We start from the raw sequence: 27,711 nt of genomic DNA on the forward strand, positions 1-27,711 counted from the left end.
TGCAAACATTTGGACAAACTCAAAATAAGTTGATAAAACTAATGTTTAAAATTATTAATAAATAAATATAAAGGTAAGAAAACAAAAAACAATAACTCAGTCAAAGCTAGTTATTAATTAATTAACTCATTATTAATTTATTTACAACCCCTTAGGGCTTTAATATTGTTAGTTAGGCTAGTTTTGTATAGTAGTTGCAGTAGTAAATAATAAATGTTTAAATAATAAAAAATAAAAAACACAACTATGAAAATAAAATCATTTATATAATTAGCGCTTTTTTCTCATACATTAGATGTAGCACTACGCACCCACCTGGTGTTTTATTCAATCTAAGTTCCAAAACCTAACGTGTAGTGAGTAAACGTGAAGCAGCTCAAAAATGCTCGACATACAGCTTTAAATTCACAATATACTGGCAGCTTTATCATTTTACTGTCATTAAATTTTACATTTAACTGTCTACAGTTATTATTTTTTACTCTACTCCGCGTTTTGCACGTCAATGTTGACGCGGCAATGCTCATGTTACAGAACATAATTTGAAAATATCGTTATATGAAGCATCATCTCTATTTAATTATACCTTAGTGTTTTTTTATTATTTTCCAGGACACAGGACTTTATCATCAGTGGAGATGTGAAAAAATAATTGAGAATCATTACTGTATTGATTTGTAAGCCGCTGCATGTGTAGGTCAGGTAAATGTGATGAAAAAAAGCACTTTTATAATGACTGTAAAACAAAAAAATTAATATAGTCTGTCTATGTGGATTTCGAAAATGTATGAAACTTAACATTTAGCGGACGATTTTTATTTATTTACACCTTTTATCAAAAAGACAATTTCACGTCTACTTTGCCCAGCTAATAAGGGTACATACCCCGTTCTACGCTAGGCAATAACATTCTAATATATGATAATAGTAAATTAATAGAGAGCACAGACTTATAAAATATAAACTTACTCGAATACACATTTTGATACATGTACATACACACATACACATATATACAAATATATGTGTGTATATATGTGTATATATATATATATATATACACACAGATATACACAAGTAGATACACACACGTATGTACATGTGTATTTATTAAAGTTAAACTTAATTCTACCACCACAACATTATTTATTATTTATGAGTTTACCAACTTTAAGAATAAAAATAGCTTTGAATATCTTAGATTGTACGTAACGAATAATGATAGCAGCTTTCAAGTATAGCTGATAGCAGCAAGGATTAGCAGGCACCGCATTCAACAGCATCAAAACTGTATGAAGATCAGAAGAAAACTAAATTTCGATTATAAAATGCAAACATAGCATCTATTCTCCTCTACGGATGTGAATCTTGACACCTCACTAGGGCCCAAAACAGCGAAGTTTTAAGAATAGTTGCCTCATAAGAATTCTAGTGTGGTAAGTAATAACGGACACAGAAAGTTCTGGTGACAATAGTCTTCAGGCAGATGCGACGTGACTGAGGACTGACGGGTAACACCATAGATAGTATCAGTAGTGCATAAAGTAAAGATATCTCAGAATTTTCTTCTGAGCCATCTCCAGCATAACAGTGTACTTCAACTCGAGGGCGCTACTACATTTTGGAAGCTAGTCCAGAAACTGAAATATCACATTTCAAAACCACCTTCGAAAACAAATATCACACTTCTATTCGCACCCGATGGTGCATAGAGCACGATATTAGTACATCTGATGCAACATATTTTATTTTGACAAAGTAATCAGTCTAATACTTAATTTTCCAGTCCAGAGACAATGAAATACTGCTGTGTAAAACCACACTTTTTACCAAATACACATTCATATTGACATTTGAAGGTGCATGTTCAATAATAAATTACTAATATAAATAAATGACTCACATTAAAACAAATGTTTTCACATAAAATGCGTCAGTGCCACGTGACTACTAATAACATATAGATTTGCAGCAAAATATTTGGTCAATCTGTTACATTACGTAAAGCAATAAAAAGCTTATTTATGTGAAATCCGACGCCCCCGCGAGGCCAAATTGCTGACAGATTACAGGTTTTGATATCGAATGTTAACATTGGCTAATACCTCAAAATGGTGTCAGCTCTTTAGCAATGTGTTCAATTAAATCAACAGTATTTAAATAAATACGTTAAGTCTAAGGGTGACACACATACACAAGTTGTTTGATTATATATACATATTTTTTAAATTTTATTTTTCCTTCTGTTTTGTATTACGTGAAATGTGGATTGCGAGTGGCACTATGTTAAATAGTTTATTTGTCACACAAAAATCCATCATGTAATTAGCACTGCACGTGCCTTTATGTAAATAAATAAGGACTTGTGTTCCTGTCAATTTGCTAGCAAAGGTTTTACCAGTCAGCTATTTTAAAAAATGTACGAAAAAGATGAAAGAGATACCCGTTGTTATTCCAGTCAATTGCTTGTAAAATACTTTTCAAAATATTTAAAATAAACTAAAAAACAGAAATGCTGAAAAGAAAATATTTTACTGTCTGCCATAAGACTGGCCATCTTGTCTACATATTACAAAAAAAACCGCTTTCAATTCTCGTATCAATTCAGCACAACAAAATATTTATATATTTTTTCAGTTAGCTGGAATATAATTTTTTTTAGAATATACATGGATGTCTTTTCAGCATTTAAAAGGCCTATGAACTAGCAATTTATTGACGATTAAACTTTGATGTTTATTTTTAAGTTAAATAATTCAATTAAAATATTTGTATTAATACTATTTGTAAAATAAAGATGTGTTTTTAAATATCTTCATAAAACAGGCGAGAATTTGAAACTCTAGTATGGAAATAAATAGACAAAAAACTAGAAAGAAAACTTAGGAATATGTTACATGCGTTCCAGTATACAAACGATGAAATTCTTATCTTTCCTCTATTTTTTTTTTTTTTTTTTAGTTACAAACAAAACAAAAATAATGTTTTAATTAATATGTGAGAGATCTAAACAAAAACAATAAATTTCCGAAACGTGACTATGGTAATTTTTTAAATGAAATTTCATATTTGTGTAATCTCATACCTTCAGGGTTATTTATAAATGACTCAAAATAAGAACGTCCGGATCGAACGTTTTCACTGGGTTCACCTGAATGAGCCCATTTAAGTCATAAGGCTGATTTTAACTTCAATTACCCCTGATTCTCAATAAAATAAATATTTCATTAATGTTATCAATGTACTACTATTTTAGTCGTATTATGGTTTTGTTTTTTAAATAGCGAGATGGATAACGTTAGTTCATTTCGAATTTATTTATTTGTTTTAGATATGTTTTTTTTCTTAATTAATAAAAATAATAAACACCGTAATTGCTAATAAAAATATGTCAATCGAAGTTAAACTGGCAGTGCACAACGGAGTTTTAGTCCCAGTAACACTTAAGTATGGAAGTGAAACATGGAAACGGCAGAGAAAAGGTTAAAGCCGAGTGAACGCGGTTGGAATGCGATCTCTTAGACAAATGTGTGGGAAATCAATGTATAACAGGGTTACAAATGATGAAATCAGGCGAGAGTGTAATCAAGTATAACTGATAAGATTAAGAGAGGGTCTCTGAGATGGTCTGGTCATGTAGAACAAATGGACGAGAAAAGAATAGTAAAACAAGTATATATGGCAAAAATGAACGGTAACATGAGACAGAGACGACCAAGAAAAACGTGGCATGATCAGATAAACCAAAATCTTAAGTCTGGTCATATCAAAAGCAGACAAAACCGAAGGGCATAAATAACAAGACGTATGAATGAGAAAGAAGCTAGGAATTTATGCCAGTGTAGACGTGTGTGGCGGTCCATTCTCTCTGTCTACTCCTACGGGGTAATAGCGTGATGGTAGCAGTAGTAGTAGTAGTCTTTATAGTTTCCCACTTAAATATGTTTTTATTTTTATAATTATTTTAGACAGATTTTTAAAACTAAGTTATGTCACGTAAATTATTTGTTAAAAATAGTCAATTAAAAAATATACCATTTAAGTATTTTGTGAAATTTTAGGGTAGATAAGTTGTTTTTGGTGTAAAAATTTCAATTGTAATATGGAATATAATAACTCCGATTTCAGTAGTTTGAGTAAAGATCAATGTGTTGGTGCTTTACAATTGTTTATAATAAAAAGATTTTCAAGTAAGTTCTATTTGAAAATATTAATTACTTGAACTCAGTGGGTATGTAAGATTACAGAGGAGTAAAGCATTTATTTTTGGAGCAATAAAAAATAACTACCAACGCTCAGACACAAACAAAACAAAATATAAGTAGACCAGAATTTTTTATCTGTCTGCGGCATGCAAATTACAAAAATCATAATTAATTTAAAAAACATGGATCAATAAGTAAAATATAAATTATTAAGAGTGAAAATTTAAAATATGTAAATAACAAAATTTAAGAGCACGATAGGGATGTACAAAAAATAATCTAGGCCAACAATAATTGGAAAACACTCTTCTTGAAAATGCTTAACCAGTCTCTGAAGATACCATTATTTATCGTAGAGTCATTGGGTTAAATTTACAACTGAAATCAGTTTATAAATCCGTTGCTCTTTCTTTTCTTAGCAAATGTAGGTACTGAGTGGACGTGATGTGGCTCAACGGGCGCATATTGAAAATGTCTTGGAGAAGGAGAATGACCACCATGACAGTTTTAGAAATAGTCGGTAGTCGGTATAAGACACTTTTTAAATACTATTAAGCGTTGCAAAATGGCGAACCTCGTTCACATTATGCGAGAAAATAAATATGTATACATTCACATAATATGTTAGGTTGAATTGTGAAAAAAATATGTGCCGATAAAGCTGCCGTGGTTGAAATTATCTATAACGAAACCGTTTATAAAGATTAGTTGGCTTTGCATTTTCACCATCATTTTTTAAAAATTAATTAAGTGAGAATATCCTATTTCTTGAATATCAAACCGCGAAAATAACAAAACATAGAAACTTTAAAATATTTTATTGTTCCCCTCACAGCAGTATTATCAATTTGTAATCAATTAAATATAAATATAAATGGTCAGTATATTTTCATCATTGTTTTCATGCAAAACAGTGAAACCACACAATGTTAGCCCAAAATTGAAACCATAGTCATGTTTTTAATACCCTGCTTCAAAAAAAAGAAGAATGTAGCCGTGCAAACAAAATAAACAATCATACAAACCCCCTATATGTACTGGAAACATCAAAACAATTCACCCAATACCAACTAAAGATAAACAGTTCGTATCCTAAAACATAAGTACAATGATTTATCAAGATACTTGCAAAGTATATATAGTATACATAACGCATATCCTAACATAACACCGCATTGCTCTTGGGCATACTTGAGACTAACAGTTTGCAACTTAGACGGGAGGTGATTTGGTTCAGCCGGATGAATCTCACCCACGTAATAAAGGTTTCAGCTCTTTTACTTCACAAAAGTCAACAGACGGAAGAGTTGAGGAAATGTGGATGTTCAAACATGGACAGAATAGTGAATGTTACACAGTGTGTAAAGTGGCCACTTAAACCAGCCAATGACAGGTCATAAGCCCTGTAAATGCGTAGACTTCCATATTCCCTTCTCAAAAATGTTTTCCCTCTCTGTTGAATTAAATTTAAATATGAATAACTCCCTAAGGAGGAAATCCAACCAGTCTGCAAGCATTTGGGCATACTTAAACGTTGTTGACATTACAGTTTTATTAAAATGTCTTATTATTTATTTGTTTTTTTTTTGCAGTAGTAAATTTGGAATTTTCCCAATTTAATAAATTAATTAGTTTAGTTTGCGTAAAAAAATATGTAAATTTGATATGCCGACCGTTTGCACAACATAATAGTTATTCCTTTGTCAGGGCTTTAAATTAAACTAACAGTCTTGAGAAAGGAAAAGTAATAGAAATTTGAAACTGGTCGTTGTATCATATTTTAGTGATTTCACTCAATATAAATTAGCCAAATTATTTGCTGAGGACATCATAAGATAAAGTTTATAGAAAAAGAGGAACTGGTATGGTCATGTCCGAAGAATGGACTCTACCAGACTTCCCTATGTTGCACTGCATTGTTAGCCTCACGGAACTCGTCCTCGTGGGAGACCTCCCAAAAGATGGCCGGACAGCTGGGATTCCACCTTACAGGAGAAATAACTCTCTGGAGAACAGAGACCACATAGGTCTAGGTCAGGGGTCGGCAATTTGTTATGTGAAAAGAGCTAAGTTGTCAGGGAAACAAGATAATGAAAGATGCAGAGAGCCGCAGCTTACGGTTTTTATTGCAAAAACAGGTAAAGATTTTTTATTTAAAAATGTAATTAAATCGGCGTCCATGCATCGCTTTAAATAGTTCCAATAAATATGGCAAATATCTTCTATTTTATTACCAAAAACATGATTGTAAAGTTTCATCCTTTATTCTGCTTCTGAGTTTATATTTCATTTTGTTTAAATAATAAAATAAAAAAAATGGTTAGAAGTCGTTTAAAATATATTTCTCCAGTCTGGTCGCCCCATTAAAGTGTACACTCTGCTTCACTCGAGCGCGTCCAGAAGAAACATCTAAAATATATTTATTTTAAAATACACGTTCCAGCTGCTTTATTCAATTATAATCAATTGTTATCTTTAGCAAATCTTCCAAAAGTTTCCGATAGAAGAATCCTTGACCTAATATTACTTTATAAAGTGATCAATTCATTCATTGGCTGTTCAGATTTGCTGGAGTTGGTGTGTTTCCGTGTACCTGGTCGACATACCCGCCACAGATCTTCTTTTTGTTCCGCAAGTTCTAGGACCAACTATCACATGCACTCGCTTATCCCTAGGCTCCACAGATATGGTAATCAGTATGAGAATAAGGCTGATATATTTGGTTTTGGACTGGATAGTTATAAAACTAGTCCGATTTCTTTTTTTCTCTCGCAATAATTAAAACCGCAACATTTTTAAATATAAAGAAAAGATTAAGTTTAAACATTTCTTTATATTTCAAAATGATATTCTTTTTTGCTTTTTCATATGTATGTATACATTTCATAAATATTTTGGGCTGCTTATGTGTATTTACCTACTTGTTACTATTGTTATAGTTATGCAATTTTATCATATTTTGTTATGTATTTATTTATATATTTTTTTTCATATTTATGTTCAATACATGTTACAGGCAATTTATGCCGTTTATGTTAAAATAATAAATAAATAAAATAGTCGAGTCCGGTACTAGATCATAGGTTTCAAATGCTACCACTACCATAGGGCTCGTATTGACCAACGCGAGTGCGGTTATGTGCGGCACGGCTAAAGAGTAGTAAAGAGTATGCTATACTAGTGTAAGTCTAAGTTTGTGGCAGTTCTATTTCATAAACTCATGAGCTATAAGGCAGTTTGAGATAAGATGAAATTGGAGTTTACGCCTAAAGTGCCATATGTGGCCGACCCTTGGTTTTTACATCTATAGCAAGGAAGAAGAAGAAAAAGATTTATTATCTATTTAAGGATTCTCATTAGGTCAAATAGTCACCCTATGGAATTTAAATAATAAGTCCAATCTTACCAGTTTTAGAGAAACCTTCGTAATTTCCAATAAATCTCAACCTTCTGACATACTTTATACATATCTCATATCAAAGTACAGTTAGACGTACAAGTGTGTGGGTATAAAGTTTTATTTCTTTCTTTTATTGCATTAAGTACTTAACAATCACGAACGTATGTACTATTGGGAATCCCACTATAAAAGTCGCCTGAAAAGTTTCCGTAATTAAGTGAGAAGCGACTTTTGAAGTCGGACTGAACTCACTTCGATTTTTTCTTCCTCAATTGTGGACTTTTCAAAAAAAAATACAGTTTGAAAACCGTGCACATTTCCAAAAATTTAATTCAATAATATTCAAAAATGTTCACAAATTTATCGAGCTATGGGCCCGTGGCCCAGGCTTTCAGGGGGTAAGTTAACTTATCGCTTACTTAATAATTAAAATACTCCACTTAAAATAATACACCGCATGAAACTTTTTATCGAGTATTTAATTTAAAGTCACTTTGTGTAGAATTTTCCAGCATAGAAATAATTATTATTTTTAAATTAACTTTTCCATACTTTTAAGCGAGATTGTTTTTTTAGCGTTCTTTCGGGGGTTTGAAAGAACCCTTCAATTAATTGAGTTTTTAAATTTTCATTTCATTTTATTTTACTTTATAAAAATGATTTTTTTAAAGTTTGTTTTTACTACATTTTTATAAATTTTCTGATTTCAATTAATTATTACAAAAACACTATCGTTTATAATTAATTAATGCAACCTCCTCTAAGAAATTTTTAGACTGATCATTTCTTAAGACTCAATATTATTCTGTATGGGTACATTATATTTAATAATTAACAATGTATGAAAAATCTAAAATTAGAAAAATAATTTCGGGGAAAACGCATTTGAGTTTAAATTGAAGGATATTTTTTCAAAACTCCATAACGAAAATTGAAATATTTTCTCATTAGCTACAAAAAATATTCAGTATTAAAATTTTTCAAACATTTGAATTGTTTTGAACGCATTTTACATTTTTGTAAAATATGTTGTACAATATTGTGTTCAAAACAATTAAAATGTTCCGTTTATATTTAATACAGAATGTATTTTGCAGTTAATGCGAAAACATTCCAATTTTGGTTCTGCGGCTTTTGTAAAAAACCTTTTGAATTTCAAAATACGTGCCTGATTTTACTTTTGTTTTCGGATCGATGAATACTCTCAGGTTAATTAACTCTCAGGTAATAATTATTATTGATAAATATTTTTAAAAAGCAAATTGAGGAGAATGCACAAATAAGCGAGTTTTGGTCACGAGGTTGTATTGTAGACGCACGGATCAAAACTTTAAGGTTAATATCCTACTCTAACACAGCTTGATTCCCATTTTTCTTTGAAGAAATTATCTGAAAGTTAAAGTTTTTGGGTGAATAATAAAAGTAAATAATTAATTTTAAATTCAAAAAGTATGTGAAAAACGTTTGAAGTAAACAAAAATCATTCAATTCATTTTACGACAAGACATCTCTTGTAAAAATAATAAAAATTTGTTTTTCTCCAGTAAAATGGCGAAATAGTGCAGAGCCAATTCTACTTTATTAAATATAAACGTTCATAACTAATAACATACATAATATGAATAATACCTTATATTCATAAAAATGAACTATAAAAACTTCCTAAAAAATTTGAACTAAAGTACATAACAAAAACAAATAGAAATAATCAACTTGTAAGGAAAGAAGGAGAGAAAAAAAGAAGGAAAACAATATTAAATTTTTGCACAAATGAGTTTTTTTTTCTTATAATATGTTTTAATGGCGGTCTCAATATTTCCATCTATGACTCAAATAGGGGGGATCCACCCTGCAGTGGCTTGGAGTAGAGTGTTGTTGAAGCTTTTCGGGCGTTCCCATAGGCTCCAAGATCTTTGGCGAAGTGGGGCAGCGAAGATATTCACCCGTCCAGCATAAAACATATAAACACTAGACAGTCCAAATACTTGCCTGTATGCATTGTTGTAGGTGACCCTTAATTTATTTCACGCTGCATGTTTATAATTTTTTCATAGTTTCCCTATATACATACAAGTGTATATAGCAATTAATTCGAAATTAATATATTAAACATTTCTTAAATGAGTAATTCTGTATATTTTTGTACTGATTTTAATGTGGTTCTAAAACATTTACATGATCCAAAATTATTTAAAATAAATAAAGTGTTTATGCTGGATGTTTGACGAGCTATCTATATGCAGCCGTCAGCAAAGGGCACTGCAAAGAATACACAAAATGCAGCGCATCTATCATCTGTTACATGAATGGAAGATAATCGGTCTTACGCTTCAGGTGCCAGTCCATGGACAATGAAATATTTCAGTTTAAAACCACCTTAAAAAACAAATATTTCTTTTCGATCTTCCAAGAAATTGAACCCAGGTTCTCAAGCATGGTAGGCAAACGTGCCAGCCACTGCACTGCGAGGCAAACATTATTACTCATATTGTAACTTTATTAATATTTATTTTTTATTAATAATTTATAAAATTATTACTTTTTATACTACCATCATCATCATCTCCATATTCACACCCAGTGGCGCATAGGACAAGGCATTAGTTTATGATTTTTTTGTTTTAATTTTCATAATTTGGTGCATGAAAGCGAGATTATAATTTTTACGCTTCAGATTCAGCTCAGAGACGATAAAATATTACTGTTTTTTTTTTTTTTTAATTAACTTTCCATGTTGAACCTCGCAAGAATCGAACCCGAGACCTCGGGTATGATACGCGAAAATTCTAATTAATATGCTACGATATGAGTCAATCTGTTTTTTTTGTCGAGATTTCCTTTTTGGGATTTCTACTGGAAAGTAGCCATCGGATCGAAAATACTTGACCAAGATTTTGGTTTTGTTTGACAAAAAAACCTGTATTTTTCATTTCAACTGTACAATGAAAAATACTGTTTGTATTCAAAACACTTTTTTCTTGTATTTTAATTTTTATTATTATAAATAAAACAAATACTTTACATATTAAATATTATACTCACAGGAGTTATTAAAAAAACTCATTTGGGACCGCACAAAAAAAGAAAAAATTTTTTGTGACAATACATAATATCATACATTGTAAATACATCCGAAATAGTAAGAAAACATTATATGAGAAACACAAAGGCCACTTAAACCAGCCATTGACAGGTCATAAGCCCTGTAGATGCTCAGACTTCTATATTACTTTCTCTTAAATGTTCATCATCTCTGTTGTAAAATGTTAATATAAACAGCTCCCCAAGGAGTTGAATCCAGTCCTTGTCTACAAAAATTTGGACAAATATTGTTGATAAATCCACCAGGTCCATGAAAAAGTAAATAAATTGAAAAAATAACATTTTCAGGCGTTGCCTAGTATGTAGGTGAAATAATTCAATTAGATGAATCTCACCCGCGTAAATAAAGGTTTCAGCTCTTTAACTTCACAAACATCAACGGATGAAAGAATTGAAGGAAAACAGATGTTCAAATATGGGCAGAATGGTAAATTTTACACAGTGTGTAAAGTGGCCACTTACACCAACCATTGACAGGTCACTTGGTGCAAAACTAATAACATGGAACTTAACATCGATAAATGCAAAATTATTTCATACCATAAATGTAAACATCCTTTTATTTTTGATTATAAACTTAATGGCCAAGTTCTTTCGATTGTCACCTCTATAAGAGATCTTGGAGTGATCCTAGATAATAAACTAACTTTTCTGGAACACTTTGATAATATAGTAAACAGATCCTTAAAAATTTTAGGCTTTATTAATAGAACTACGTCTGATTTCCAAAGTATGCTTACACTTAAAACACTTTATTGCTCTTTAGTTCGCCCTATTCTTGAATATGCATCTGTAATCTGGTCCCCTCATTATGCTGTTCATATCAAGCGCCTTGAATCAGTTCAACATCGTTTTATAAGAAAAATTGCATGGAAGATGGGATTGGAAAGAGGAGACTATTCATATTCTGATATGGAGAGGTTTTTAAGCATATCAAGTCTTGAAAAACGCAGATGCATTGCAGATATAATCTGCATGTATAAAATTATGAACTGTCTCATTGATGCCCCTGAAATTTTGCAAAAGATTCTTTTTAACGTTCCCACCCGTAGACTAAGAAATAATGAAATGCTTTTCCTCGGTCACTATAGGACCAATTATGGTGCACAGTCGCCTTTGCCCAGAATGATCAGGCGGGTGAACGATCATCAAGATCTTGATTATTATGGTGTAAGGATGTCTTTCTTTACAAATCAGCTAAAGAATCTGTATAGTTAGCCTATGCTTTTTACTTAATCTAAAAAATCTATCATCTGTCTTTGCTGCTTATTTCTGTTCCTTATATTTTTTTATTCCTTTGTAAAAATTTCTTTTAATTGTAATGTTTATAATGGACTTTGTCCGTAAATAAATAAATAAATAAATAAATAAATAAATAAGCCCTGTAAATGCCTAGACTTCTATATTACCTTCTCTTAAATGTTCATCATCTCTGTTGTAATATGTTCATAAAACACAGTACTTTACATCATCCATATAAATTACATTAATAACTTTCACCATCAAAAAGATTTAAGTTTTATTATTGAATTGCGATACTTTTGGATTTACTATTCGACTTTTAGCTCATCGAGCAGTTTATTAAATTCGGAATGGCCAATATTTTCCAAACTTGGATACATGAAGATTTCCCTAGTTTTGCGTATTGTAGTTGTGAATATCATGACCAAATGTTAATATCGTGAACATTTTTAATAAATCTACTGATTGTGAAAAGTGTTTCTGGTACAAAATGAGCCCATTGAAACCTCTCTTAACCCACTCCTCTTCATATTAATATACCTTTTCTATTTTTAGGCCCCAGGAAGCAGTTACGGAACTAATCTTGGGCTACAACTATCCGCCAGAACACCAGGACCTTGTTCATCCCCATTGGAGAAATTTCGAAGCCCCTTCTAAGTACTGGCACCTTGGATTAGCCCTTATCTATATGATGCTCATGGTAATGTCTCTCCTGGGAAACGGAATAGTAGTCTGGATATTCTCTACGTAAGTACGACTTCTTTATCGTTTATTAATCGATAAGGTGTTTTCCAAAGGATTTAGATTCATATGATAAAACGGTCATTTTTATTATAACTATTTTATATTTATTTTATAGTCATTAGTAAAATTTAATTATTTTTAAGCCATAGCTCGTCTCAAAATCTAAATAAAAATCTGATTCAATAATAAAATCAATACTTTTTTTTCTAAATTATAAGTTGATAAAGGAGCGCGTTGTAGCTCAGAAACTGATTGGTTATTAAAATAATAAAATGTGCTTAAAAACTAATCGTATTTATTTTAATTATATCAATCACAATTTTAGTGCTTTAAAGATAAATTTAGTTTATTTTATTAATTTATATATATTAAACATTTTGTACGTAGTGTTGCTTATAAATTTGCGGACTTATTGCCAAATCGCCATTTCTTCCAACCGTCTAATAAAATAAAACTTTATAATTCAAGTTGCAAAACATATTTAACAAAAAGAAATAACAAAAATTGAAGATATAAAAAAATTGAAATAAATATATTTGTACATAAATTACCGTAAATCAATACTTTTACTCTATGGGAAAAGAGGAAAAAAGAGGAAATGAGGAGAGATTAAGGAATGTAAAAGATATGTTTCTTCAGACGTGATTTAAACAGAGAGACTGCGTGGATGGGAGATGATTCCACAGTCAAGCCGAATGGACACTATGAGTGAGAGAAGAAAGAGAAATTGTGGATAGGTATTGAGAGGGTGCTTTGAGAATAAGAACGGAGAGATATACCCTGAACTGAAAAGCGTTGAAATTTTTCACGAAGGTATTTAGGAGGAGTGATAGTCTCTCAGCTGTCTAATTTGAAACCATTTCAGTTGCCTACGACAATCAGAAATGTGGTCATATTTTTCAATACCAAAAATATACCAATAAATTAGTCATGGAAACCCCAGCGTAATCTAGAATGGGTAGAAATAATTCTTTTAAGCGTGAGCTTTTAGTATTAATGGGTTAGAATTTTTGCAACCTTCTTAGTGAGTGTAGACTGAAAAATATATTGCGGCTTAAGTCAAAACTGCTAGCATAGATGTTCATCTATTGGTACTTCTAGATTTTAATATTATTTGACTAAAAAAAAAATCAACTGTAGAACCGAGTTGTTATATTTTTATCAAATATAAATTAAATCATAAATAAAATGTAATTTCATAAAGAATCGTCAGTAAAAGCAATCCTTTAAATTTAAATAACTTTAGAAATTCAACAGGACTTTAGCAATAATTTTCCGTTCTATGTTTTTTTAATAATCATTTTTCACATTCATAAACTTCCCGATCCAAAAATAAATTAAACATTCAATCACCCAGTAAAAATTTCAATTAAAATATTTTTTTCAATTTCACATCACTGTTACCACAAAATTTATATAACAAGTAAATATAAATTATAAATTTATGTAATTAAAAAAGATTCTAGTATAAGTTAATGTATTTCATAATAAAAACATAACTAAACATATCTAGTGCTTTCGCACTTATAGATTACGCAGGCTCCATAGTCTCAGTTTAAGTTAAATTTAACAGATTCACAAACAAATTACAAGGAATTAAGTATCTACTCATACAATATTAAATAATAAACTTTTCAAAGTGAAATATGTAACAGAATTGTGATCAACTGAAACATTCTTTTCTATTACCGTTTGACAAAATATTGTAGGTACATTTGTGGTTAACCTCTTAGGGATTCTTATAAACCTGCTACAAAGTCTTGACAAACTAATTACAATCTCCGAGGAATTTGTATTTTCTTGTTACACAAATAAGATTTTATGATTGACTTTTAATTTTGATTTGTTTATTTAGTTTAAATATGGATTTTTAAAATGGCCTTGGATGGTGTATATACGTACACAACTGAGATTAAAATGGATAAATTCAGTTTTTATTCAGTATAAATTCAATTAAACGCACATTATACCATTTCAATAATTCAACGACATTGTTTATTTTTAAATATGGTATAGATCAATTACACTATAATGCGATAATCAGATTGCTTCAGAAATCATCAAATATTACAGTAAAGACTATTAATTCAATTAGTATAATTTTGTTCATCTTATTGTATGACCACGTGGTATACTATATTACAGGTTTTTGTTCACATTTGGATAACCACATTTATTTTCGCGAATCAAAGTTACTACCGCATTATTAAAACACAAACTAACACTGAGAGAGCTTTTTTGATACCAGTCTGCGTACAACTCGATAAAAGTGTAAGGTTTTATTAAAAAATGATTTTTTTTATAAATATGATCATTTGTTACTACTATCTGAATTTCTAAGCCATATATGTGTTTTTTTTTCAGCTCAAAGACGTTGCGAACAGCAAGCAACATGTTTGTAATAAATTTGGCTATCTTCGACCTGATGATGATGATGGAGATCCCCATGTTTATTGGCAACTCCTTTCAACAGCGTCTTATTGGATACGAAACTGGCTGTAATATTTACGCGGTATTTGGATCGCTGTCGGGAATCGGTGGTGCAATGACAAATGCCATAATCGCTTTTGATAGATACAAGTAAAACAAAATTATATACTTTTACTTAAAAAAATGATTCGATTGTCGTACAAAATATAAATATCGAAATAAATCTCTCAAAAATAAATATTTTTAACTTTTGACCATATTATTTGAATGTAACGTAATTTTTTAACATTCACGTAATAAGTACTTGTATTAATCTCAAATTTACTTCCATTTTTAATCCTCAAATAACCGTGATAGAAAAGGGGTGAGAGTGATATTTTAACCTTGGACCCCTGATCCGTTAGTCCGCGACTACACCAAAAGACCAAAACCCGGTTTCGCCAACCAAACTGGAGCTCAATTTTTTTGTAATATCTAGAAAAATATTGGACACTTTTTGTTACAACAAATCTGTCGGTGAAAGGAACAACGGAATGAGTAAAAAATACAGGTCAGGCAAGTGCATTTATTCTTTTAGTCCTTACCAAAAGCTTCAAAAGATGATGAGATAGTGATGTCATAGTCACAGTCAGTTTTTTTTCTGTAACTTAAAACTCGAATTTTTACCCGTTCCGTTGTTTTTTTTTTTGCGCAGAATTAAAAGCTTGTGATTTTAATCCAAAAAACACAAATTTAATTTTAAGGGTGAGTATTAACTTAAAATAACAACTTTTTTTAAGCTTATATGTTTTACCGGGGTTTTATATTTATTTAAAAATTTGGATGTACCAGTAAATTAATTTGATTGATTTTATGAAAAAATACCTCAGGTGGATAAAGTTCAGGCTAGAAAGCTAGAGTATGATGTGCTCGTGTAATCTATAATCAATTTTGTAAAAGCTTTCAGAGGAAGAGGGGAAATTTTGAAATACCCATCATGACACAATGCTCTGAAAAGTACCCCTAGAATATTGCTCGTTTGTGCACTGCATTATACCTCGAAGAGAAATCTTGATAGTATTGTCGCATCGGTAAAAAATTAATAACTCTCTTGAAAAATAAAAAATATTTTTACATGCATTTATTGTAAATTAAACTAAAATAATCAATCATGTGTTAAATGTTATTTTACATTTAAAAAAAAAACCTTTTTTACGTCGCATATTTCAGATATTTATTTATGCTTTATTTAGTTAGTTCGTAACATCTAAAGAACTAATATAAACTTTTAATAGCATAACAATATTTTATCAAAATTTCTCAAGAACATATTTTTTCAAATTAAATTGAACGCTTTCTGTTTTTTTTAATCTCTTCCAGTAATTCATTTGTTTATTTTATTTTTATTAATTTTTTTCTACATAATAAACAATGGTTAAAAACAAAAATAATGTGACGTCACTGGGGTTTCCCGTGCCGAGGTCGCTTAGCAATTTACTTTTTTTTTTTAAATATTTTTACATGTTAGAATATACAAAGAAGACTTAATATATAGAGATTATTAACAAAATGTTTATAGAGTTTTATGCACTACGTATGTATGTTTATATTTAATTTATGTATAGCTTTATTATTTCTATTTTTAAAAAAAAACAGGAATTTGTACATCATTGTACAGCTTTAATTCCCTGTACAATGAGTTTTGAGACTCTTTTTTTATCCCTTGTTTCATATGTATGACATTGTTGGCTAAATTTGATTATATTTTTTATTTTATGCAACCTGCAATACATATTTCTTTTGAGTTTAATTCTCATCGCATCTCATTCTATTTATTTTGCATTTTTATTTGTATCGGTAAGTTATTAAAACAAAATAATTCAATTTTCCATAGTATTCATTTTCTTTTATCAAGGCGCTAAAAATGGAACTATTTTATTCCATAACATTAAATTGAACTAAAGTAAAATCTTATAATAGAGCACTATTTTATTTTTTAAACAAAACAAAAAAGAAATAAATACTTAGATAGCTATTTGATCTATCTCATTATTTTATGGAACAGTTCGCGTTATCAAAACTAGTTTTAATTTATTATGGCCTATACTACCTCTACTTTCTTCTTGTAATATTGATCAGAAACAAAATTTTTAGCAAAATAAAGAAAACAGCGTGACAAAAGAAATATTGTTTATTTGGTTATTAATTATTTATTTCTTTTCGCTTTTTTAATTTCAAAGATTTTCAAGTTGTCTAAGTTTAATATTTTATTTTCAACATATTATTTCAGTCCACTAATATTTCATTTAGTCTACTTCTGTCATGTTTTGAGTGTATCCATCTCACATTTCCATATTAACAAGACAAAAAGACTTGAATTATTAGTTTCATCTACAGAATAATACTGATAAAATAAAATGGGATAGAATTCATAAGTTAAGAATCCTTCGATAAAAAAGCTTGTATAGCTTTGATACCGGTCGGTAAAAACAAAATTGTTTTTATTTATTTTAAAAAACAACAAAACAAACATTCACGCTGTTTCTCCGTAGGGGTAGGCAGAGAGGGTAGAACGCCATATCACTTTATCTTGGCACACAGACCCCGCTTCCTCTACATTCATACATTTTCTCATGCACGCACGCCGATTATTCCTACTTTTGACATGTCCATCTTCAAGTAATTAATGGACTTAATCGTGCAATGTCTTTCTCGATCTTCCCCGTTTTCTGCATTAATCAACATTCGCATCGTAGATCCTTTTATCTGTTCTTTCTCTGTCTATTCGCTCTACATGTCCAAACCAACGCAGCACCCCTTTCTTGATTCTGTCGATAATCCATGTCTCAACCTTACACACTTCACGGATTTCGACATTTGTGCACCTATCATACATCGTTTTACTACACATTCGCCTGAGGGATCGCATTTCAACAGCATTCAACCTTCTTTCATTATCATTTTTCCAATTCCATACTTCGCTCTCATACATTAGAGTTGGCACTAGAACTCCGTTGTGAACTGCTAGATTAGCCTCCTGCAATAAACATTTTTTGCCAAGTAGATTTCAGTGCACCGTTCACCCTGTTCCCGGCACTCACTATCCTTTTAATATCTTTCTCGGTCTTTCCATCCCTAGTAAACATACTTCCCAGATACACAAATTCTTCTACCTGATTCAGAATATCTCCGTTTATTTATTTTATATTAATGAATAACCACAAAGTTAGTGCTTCAAAATTAAAATTTACAAAAAATAAAACAAAGAGAATAGGGACATTTTAATCATTTATGTATAGCGTAATACAGTAATTGATGAAATATGTGGTCAAATTCAGAAAAATTAAAACACGTTCTATTTTTCAACAATCCCACGCTTGTGATACAGTTAACTGTCAAAGACTATTTGTTGATGCTTGTGTCACGTCATTTTTATTCAGTTTTATTTATTTCACTGCAATAGTTTACATCCTTTTTTTTTTACTGAAAACACGAATTCTCAATGAGGTTCACGATCCGTGATGTTTTAGAAATTTGATGTTGATTTCTAACTACAGAAAAATAATATTGGTCGCGTCGTCCCAAAACAACTCGTTTCATCATTGTGAAACTGCCCGTTATCTATCACGGCACCGAAAATATCATCGTACTGCGCATTCTTACGCGCAATTATCGATCTCAGAAACTGCTTCGTGTAAAACAGCAAATGAAATAACCCAAGATTTGGCCCACGAGTTGTTGTACAAGAAACTGCACAAGGCAAGATCTTGTACTTGTACTTGTCACAAAAGCTTATTTTTAAATTTTACAGGAGAGGATTTTTATGTTTTATTTTCGCATTTATTGCCATACTACTGGATTTTTATTTGCAGTAGATTTTTAATCTAGAATTAATCAATTGTTTTTGCTATGGTTTTACATCAAAAGCTTATTCTAAATTATTTCATAAAATGCTACTAAAAGACGTAATAAAAAAAAGTGTCCTGAATTGTGCCTTTGCACCGAAAGTGCGACATGTCAAATCTAAAGCTAACATTACCTAGTGCATTGCATTGGTATAATATCCAATGTGTACTAATGAATGTTTTAACAAAGATGCACAACATTTTAGCGAAGGGAATATGGAAGTATAGGCATTTACAGAGCTTATAATTTGTCAAGTGGCCACTTTATACACTGTGTAACATGACCCATTTTTGCCAATGTTAGAACATCCATATTTCTTCAATTCTTCTATTTGTTGATTTTAGTGAAATTTAAAGCCGAAACCTTTATCGTTGTGAAAATATTCAACTGATCGAGTTATTTCACATACTAGGCAATGCCTGTAAACAATTTTTCAATTTGTTAATCTTAATGACTCCCTAGGGGGTGAAATCAAGGCTTTTGTCATTTGCTCCTCCCTTGAAATATTTGATTCAAAACTTTCTCATTTAAAAAAAATCATATTTGACTTCTTTCATTAATATGTATTACTATTACGTTATTCCCCTGTCTCTATTCTTAATAGACATTTTATGGGTTATCTCCTCAACATTATTCCTCTTTTTTCCTATTTTATCCCTCCTAACGCTCTGGGAACGAAATAATAATTATTTAATTTAACTATCTCGTATGATATTCGTTAAATATTGATATTTACTCGTACATATTTTCACTTTTTTATCTGTTCAATAGAATGCCTACAATTGTATTATCATCATCAGTGGCGCTACAGCCCGTTGTGGGCCCTGGCCTTCTCCAGAATTTGTCTCCATTCGTTCCTGCACCCTGCGGCTCTTCTCCAGTTCGTCGGGCCAATTGCTCTAATGTCACTTTCCACATAATCTAGCCATCTTAATTTTGGTTTGCCTCTGCTTTCCGGGGTGGTATAAAGAATCTTTTTTGGGGTACGGTTATCATTCATTCTGTGCACATGGCCCAACCAATGTAATCTTTTTATTTTGATTAATCGTGCAATGTTGAGATCGCTATACAGTGCCGCTAATTCGTGATTAAACCGTCTCCTCCACACTCCGTTATTGTTGACAGCACCAAATATCTTCCTTAATATTTTTACTTTTAAAAAGTATTATATAGTCGTCAAAAACTTTAATAGGACTCATACACTATATATTAGTTCGAATTGTTTACAAATTGACTGTTGTTTTTCCAAATAAATAAATAAACAAACATTTGGACAAACTCAAAATATTGCAATTAATTTCTTGTTTAGTTTATATGCTCCGCATATGCTTACTGCCAACGACAATGTTTTGCAATACGTTTTCCCTATGGAACGGATATTGCATTTTGTTTTTTCCCTATGGAACGGATATTGCAGTTTGTTTTATTTTTGCAGAACTATCTCATGTCCACTTGACGGAAGACTAAGCAGAACTCAAGCTGTTATTCTGTGTGCATTCACCTGGTTTTGGTCAGCGCCATTTGTAGTATTACCGCTTTTCAAAATCTGGGGAAGATATGTTCCAGGTATTTATTTTATTTTATTTATTTTATTAACATAAACAGCCAATCTGCTTTTTACAAAAAATTTTAATACTAACATATTTGGCATAATATATATATTTTTTTAAAACATTAATTTCCTTATACCCACCCAAGATTTATTAAAAAACTTAAAAATTATATAAGATTTATAAAAAAAAAATATAGCCAAAAAATTATACAACATATTCAGTAGAAAGTTTCTACAATTTAAGAATAAATGTAAAAAAACAAATTAAATAATAAAATATTTAATAGGAATATAACAAGAAAATCATTAGTACTGTTTCATACAGCTGGGTTAAGTGAACAAAAAACGGTATATATTATGAAATGCATAAATATATAAATATAATTACACTACACCATCTTTGAAAAAGTTCAAAAGGTTTGTTCTATGGGAACAATATTCTACACTAAATATATCAGATACGTTGAAATAACTATTGCCGAATTCATGAAGTCTATTTAATACGCCATTACAAGTATACACTGTAAATTGTTGCTGCAGAACGGTGGCACTTGTCTAGTCATTCTTCCAGGCACCCTGAAGTCTATGAGAGATAACCGTTTAGGCTAATCCCATGTTGAATTTACAATTTTGAATAAATTTAAAAGGTCTATATTTTTTTATAATTCTATTCAAATCTATTGTTTGGATTTACATGGGTATAAGAAACACCAAATAGCAGTTGTGATATTAATTATTTCAAATTTGTTGTACAAGCAGACTAAAAATAATGAAATGCTACTCAGTTTTTTTTAAGTAACATAGAATATCGCATAAAGTATTGTTCAATGGTTTTATTAGTAAATAATTGTTTGAAGCAAACTCTGACATGTTTTTCTACTTTGTTAAACCGAGGATAAAAATTTAGAAGCCAGACAACAAATGTTTTGAAAAACAGTTTACAGAAAGGAATATAGAAGTCTAGGCATTTACAGGACAACGACTGATCATAAGCCCTGCAAATGACTAAACATCTAAATTGAGTTTAAAAAAAAATACCTCTCCGTTGCAACAAATTTGGATCTAAATAACTCACTTGGGAAGAAATCCAGCCCATCTACAAATATTTGGGTCTACTTAAAACATTGTTGATTAAACTTACTGCTATAAAAAGAAGTTTTCTTCTTTACGAGTCTTCTTCTAATTAAATTTCAGATATATAATATATTCAACCATTATTTTATTATCTTTAAAAAAACATTTGTTGTTATCTAATTACAAATCATACATGTATGGTATTAATTAAACACATATTTGCAGATATTATGTAACTCTTTGTGATCAAAAATTTCAATAAAGTAAATATTTGTATATAACTACTTAGCGATTTTTCTATGTATACTGGTTTCGAGACGAACATTTCTCATCGTCACAACACTTATTACACTAACACGCAAATTCTACTTTACGCCTTCATTGAAATTATAGAGTGTGATTTGCATTTTTGTGTAATTAGTATCCTGACGAAGAGACGCGTACCTCTCGAAACTAGTAGACAAACAAATGTTATTACATACGTGTAGTGTTTGTACAAAAGTTCTACTGAACTCAAATAATTTGCTTTTACGATGAACAGAAATGCCGATTCTAATTTACCCGTAATTGAACAAAATCAAAAAATTGTTATTTGAAGTGTTCATTGAAAATTAATGCTCATAAAATTAATAATCAGTGATATAACATTTTGAAATTACAATTAAATGTTGGTATCTGTTTCTAGAGGGTTTCTTGACAACATGCTCTTTCGATTTCCTCTCTGATGACCAGGACACAAAGGTGTTCGTCGCTTGCATATTTATGTGGAGTTACGCCATTCCTATGTCGCTGATTTGCTACTTCTACTATCAGCTCTTCAATCAGGTAACTCAATACGCTTTACAAACAAAATGAATACGTCACACGGTATTTGCTTCCCTAAAATACTGAACAGACTTTGATAAAATTTGATCACCCATTATTATCAGTAAACTGATCGTATTTATTTCAAATTAAAAATTAACGTTTATTTATAGTAAATACTTATGTAAAATGGTAGATTTTAATGAATGATTTTGCAAAATAATTGTAATGATAATAATTTGAGTTATCAAACCTAAAACGGTATTATTTTTATCTGCCGTATGAATTATTAATTTACTATATTAACTAAAATCAAAGCTTTTCAAAATAAAAATACGCGTTTAGTTTCATTCCATTTATAATTTCTACCAGTGACAAGATTTCATCGTTACACATATTGTCAGACTGATCGATCACGACAAAACCCGATAAAAAATCGTTTAAAATGTAAATCATTATGTATTTTTATCATAATAATTAAAATGCAGTTCCTACAGAAAGGCCAGTAAAACCCAATCTATCAAAATCAAAGTATAAAAAAGAAAAATTATTATAAAATAACCACCACCTATTTTATTGTGAGATAAAACAAATGAATCGATAAACAAAATTGTGAGTTTGTCCAAATTTTTTAAAACAAGGATTGGATTCAACTCCTTGGAGAGCTGTTTATATAAACATATTACAACAAAGATGAAGAACATTTAAGAAAAGGTAATATATAAGTATTGGCTTCTGACCTGTCATTGTCTGGTTTAATTGGCCTCTTTGTGTAACATCACCATTCTGCCCATATTTGAATATCTTTATTCCTTCAATTCTTTCATATGTTGATGTTTATGAAGTTAAAGAGCCGAAACCTTTATTTATGCGGGTGAGATTCATCTAATTGAATTATTTCACCTACCTACTATTATTTTGAAAATCGTATTTTGATGTTATATTATAACTATATATATGATAACTTCATAAACATCAACAGATAAAAGAATTGAAAAAAAAATAGATGTTTAAATACGGGTAGAATGGTGAATGTTACACAGTGTGTAAAGTGGCCACTTAAACCAGCCAATGACAGGTCATACGCCCTGTAGATACCTAGAATTATATATTACCTTCTCTGAAATGTTCTTCATCTCTGTTGTAATATGTTAATATAAACAGCTCCCCAGGGAGTTGACTCCAATCTTTGTCTACAAAAATTTGGACAAACTCAAAATATTGTTGATAAATTTACCCGGTCCATGAAGAAGTATAGAAATTTAAAAAAAATATCTTTTCAGGCATTGCTTAGTAGGTAGGTGAAATAATGCAATTAGATGAATCTCACTCGCATAAATAAAGGTTTCAGGTCTTTAACTTCATAGACATCAACAGATAAAGGAATTGATCAAATGAGTTGACTTTAACTCAATATGAGTAATCAAAAATATTATTACAGCGAGAAAAAATATTTAATAGAAGGAAGTTTGGAAATCCAGGCATTGATTTGTTCTGACATTGGGTAGTTTAAGTAACCACTTTACACACTTCGTAACATTCTCTATTCTGCGTTTAAATATCTCAATTTTTCAATTCTTCCATCTGTTGATTTTGTAAATTTGTATTTCCGATTTCAACTTTTGGACAAACTAAAAATATTGTCGGCTAAATTGACTGTTCCAAGAAGAAGAATAAAAAACTCCAAATGTATTCAAGCGTTGCCTTGTATGGTGAAAAAATTCAATCAGATGAACCTCAATAATCCCGCATCAACAAAGGTTGTAGCTATTTAACTTCACAAATATAAACGGACGGAAGAATTAAAGAAAAATGGATGTTTAAACAAAGGCAATGTCGAATTAAAATGGCAGTGTGTTTTAAGTGGCCAATTACAGATTTAAAGCCCTTTAAATGCCTAGAATTCCATTTTCATTCATCTAAAATATTCTCCATCTCTGTTGTAATATGTTCCCTTTTTTTTAATTAAACATCTTTTCATCATTTTCCTCACAAATTGATTTTAAAAACACTTGTATTGGCACACCGATTGCATCTTATTTCGATTAATTAGAACCTAAAGAAAATATTAAATAATATAATATATTTTACTTAAGGTAACCGTCTGGGAATTCCCCTATAAACAAGCATATATTATCAAATGTAGTAGAAATTCAACACAAAATATATTAACGTAGTAGCCAAATATAAAAAACAACTTTACACAAAAAGGACCATTACCTTTAAAAAATATATTAAAATTACAAACCTGGAACTAAAGTGTAAAAAAAGCCAAAAAAAGAAGCATTATTCGTACCGGTACATTTTGGCTTGATACTATTGCAATAATTATTTTGTATTTATATTCGTACAAACAAAATACCTGTTAATTTAATTACGCACATATATTTCCATAGAATTGCTTTGGAAACTTATTGCGCGTGAAGTGGTGGAAATAACAGTTGCTGGTATGCGAGTACAGTATTCTGTTGGCGTATACTATGGAGCAGCCGTGGCCAACCGGTCGATAGCGGCTATTAGGCTAAAAAATTAAGCGGTTGGTCAAATTTATCAGTTAGTTATCCATTTTAAAATGATATTAAGGACTCACATAAAAAAATTTCCACAGAATTGCAGAGATGTTTCAAACAAACCATAGTTCACTGGAAAATGAAATTCTTACTCTGCGCCGCAATATATTTCTGAAAGCAAGGTCAGGGTTTGGTTTAGATTTTTGGTTTAAATATAATTGAACTTTTTAAGGCTTTTTAGGCTTTGCCCATGTCAAGCCATAATAATTAACAATAAATAATACGTAGTAAAATTAATTAGATTCAATTATAATGACATGTGATGCAATAGAATAACAATCCAGAAAAACTTAAGGTTTAAGTAATAAATAATAAAATTCCAAGGAATACAATACAAAAAATATAATCAGAAATAAATATTAAAATATAAATTATACAAATTAAGATTCTTATTCAATTAAGTACACAAAATAATTGTATCATCAAAATCAAAAAATAATAGTAAAATATGATAGTACTAAAAAAAATTATAAAAATAACAGAATCGTTGAGATCAATAAAAAAAATATATATCCAAAAACAAAATCGAAACGATAATTGATGGATGTTTTCTAGAAATTGACTCTAACGTTTCTAACGAGTTTTGATTTACTGTACTCGTGTGTTGGTTCAGCAAATTTATGTGAATCGACATTTTCATGCTTAAAACAAATGAATAATTAGTGCCGTTCACGCGTGACGGACGCTTATAGATTTTATTTTTTAAGGTTGGGAGTATCCTACTAAAAATCTGACTTTACTACTAATCTGAGTTTTTTGATACTTTTGTTGGATGTTTTTTGATTTTTTTTTAAAGGACGCGGAATTTTCACAATATTTCAATATTTTATACTTTTCAATTGAAGGTTAACATTTCCCGTACTATTCACGTCTAACTTAGGCTGTCTGTACCTCAATCATTAAAATCGACGAACTCGTTCTGGAGATACAACTGAACTTAGGGCGCGCCGTTCTCTCACAAGCCCAAATTTAAGCCCCTATACGCAGCACTGTGACGTTACTTCGAAATCTCCCTCAATGTTCTATTCTACTGACAAACTACTTCCGGTCGATAAAACGGGCTATTCAATCATAGTTTTAGACATTCCGTAATTCTTATAGTTTTTCACATAAAACCTTCGAAAGTACACAAATCAGCGGCAAAATTTTACATTACACTGAGAACGAACCGTCAGATGTTCATTTGGGTTCACATAAAAAATGCGTATTCTGTTGGATTTATCTAATCCTATTGTATGCGTTATAAAAACGTATATTTTTCAAATTAATCTACAATTAAGTTTATTATAAAACTCTGAATAAATGATTGGTAGATCGCACGCGCTCTGGACAGTGAAAAGTAAGTCTCGGGTCTAATGAAGTTAGCTACCCTTGCTATAAAGTATGTGTATATATTTATTATATTGTAGTGTACACAATGGTTGAATATTTACAGTTTATTGAATAAGATACACCAGAGATGAGTAAACGGTCAACATTAAAAAAAAACATTTTAGGGGTATTAACATATCCGCTTTGTAATACGTATTGTTAAACTATGTTTGTTTCTCTTAAACAAATCTTACATAAAATTGAAAGAATATAGAAGACTTTTTTTCAAAGCATTATAGTAAAATTTACTTGGTAGAAAAATCAAGTTACCTAAATAAATTATTTCTAGAGGAGTTCAATCTAAGTATTTTTATACTAAAAAGCCTTATTTGAGCTCAAATACAAAAATAATTAGATATACAGGCTAATTATCAAATGTCCGCATTCAACTTAATGGCTTGATCATTCGTTGAATAAACGTTTAACAAAAGGGTTGAACTTCACTTAGCTTCTTTAGTCTTGGTTCTAGGAATAGAGCGAATTTATGATCAATGATTTTCTTTTGGACCTCCTGGGTTTGAATTATTTGGCCCGTGATGAAGTAGTGACGGTTCTGACTCTCCCGATCGGACTTAATTCCTCCGGTTTCCTAACAAGCCAATGAACTAACATACCCTATTGCTGTCAGAATTGGGAAAATTAGATTGAGGCTGACCGACTTATTGTTGCTCTGATGGCGATAGGGGCATCGAAAGCAGTAAATGTAAATTCTAAAAAAAACGCGAATCTTTTGTAAACGAAGAATTCAAAAAAAAAAAAAATTTACTGTTCATTAAAGATAAAAAAAATAGTTGTTTTTATGTGAGGATCTAAAAAGAGAAAACAAGACCTTTACAACGGATCCGGGTTAGTGGGCGGGGCGGGGCGAGGCTTTCAATTACATTCTTTAATTTGAATACAACAACAAGAATAATTGTCTTATTTTCATTATTTGAACTAAGGTTAGGTTGGGATAAATTTGGTAAGGTTTAATAGTAAAATACAATTATGTTTTTACTTAACTCAATCTTTAATTTAACTGAATATTTAATCCGTTACATAACTTTATAAGTTAATTAAAAAATACCTTTATTTTTTTTAAACATAACCCAACCTTTGCTAACCTAATCCGGTGGCTTTTGGTTTGTTCGTTTCCAAAGCTCTAGCTTTCAAAGAACCAAAACATAAAACGATGAGTTTTCTTAATTTATTCAACAAACAACCTAGCCATTTAGATGAATCCCGCCATTTCATGAACAGCCTAGCCGCTCTGTTGAGTGGCTGATTTAACCATTTGTCGACGATATACATACAACAAGGTGAATAACATTTTAGAGAAGGAAAATGGGAGTC

General features: G+C 30.5%; 1 protein-coding gene across 1 annotated transcript in view; it reads left to right on the forward strand.

Annotated features, from left to right (window-relative positions):
* Positions 1-7,820: 7,820 nt before the first annotated feature.
* Positions 7,821-27,711, forward strand: part of LOC148280909 (opsin-3-like) — a 54,307-nt gene continuing 34,416 nt past the window's right edge. Inside the window, exons 1-5 of the mRNA XM_088227557.1 lie at positions 7,821-8,003; positions 12,505-12,696; positions 15,058-15,273; positions 20,444-20,574; positions 22,320-22,459. Coding sequence (XP_088083683.1) covers positions 7,954-8,003; positions 12,505-12,696; positions 15,058-15,273; positions 20,444-20,574; positions 22,320-22,459 — 729 coding nt within the window. The 5' untranslated portion in view covers positions 7,821-7,953. The remainder of the gene's footprint in view (positions 8,004-12,504; positions 12,697-15,057; positions 15,274-20,443; positions 20,575-22,319; positions 22,460-27,711) is intronic.

The sequence above is a fragment of the Micrasema longulum genome, unplaced genomic scaffold (assembly GCF_059751315.1).
Source record: "Micrasema longulum isolate JH-2025_06_02 unplaced genomic scaffold, ASM5975131v1 h1tg000511l, whole genome shotgun sequence".
Lineage (NCBI taxonomy): Eukaryota > Metazoa > Arthropoda > Insecta > Trichoptera > Brachycentridae > Micrasema > Micrasema longulum.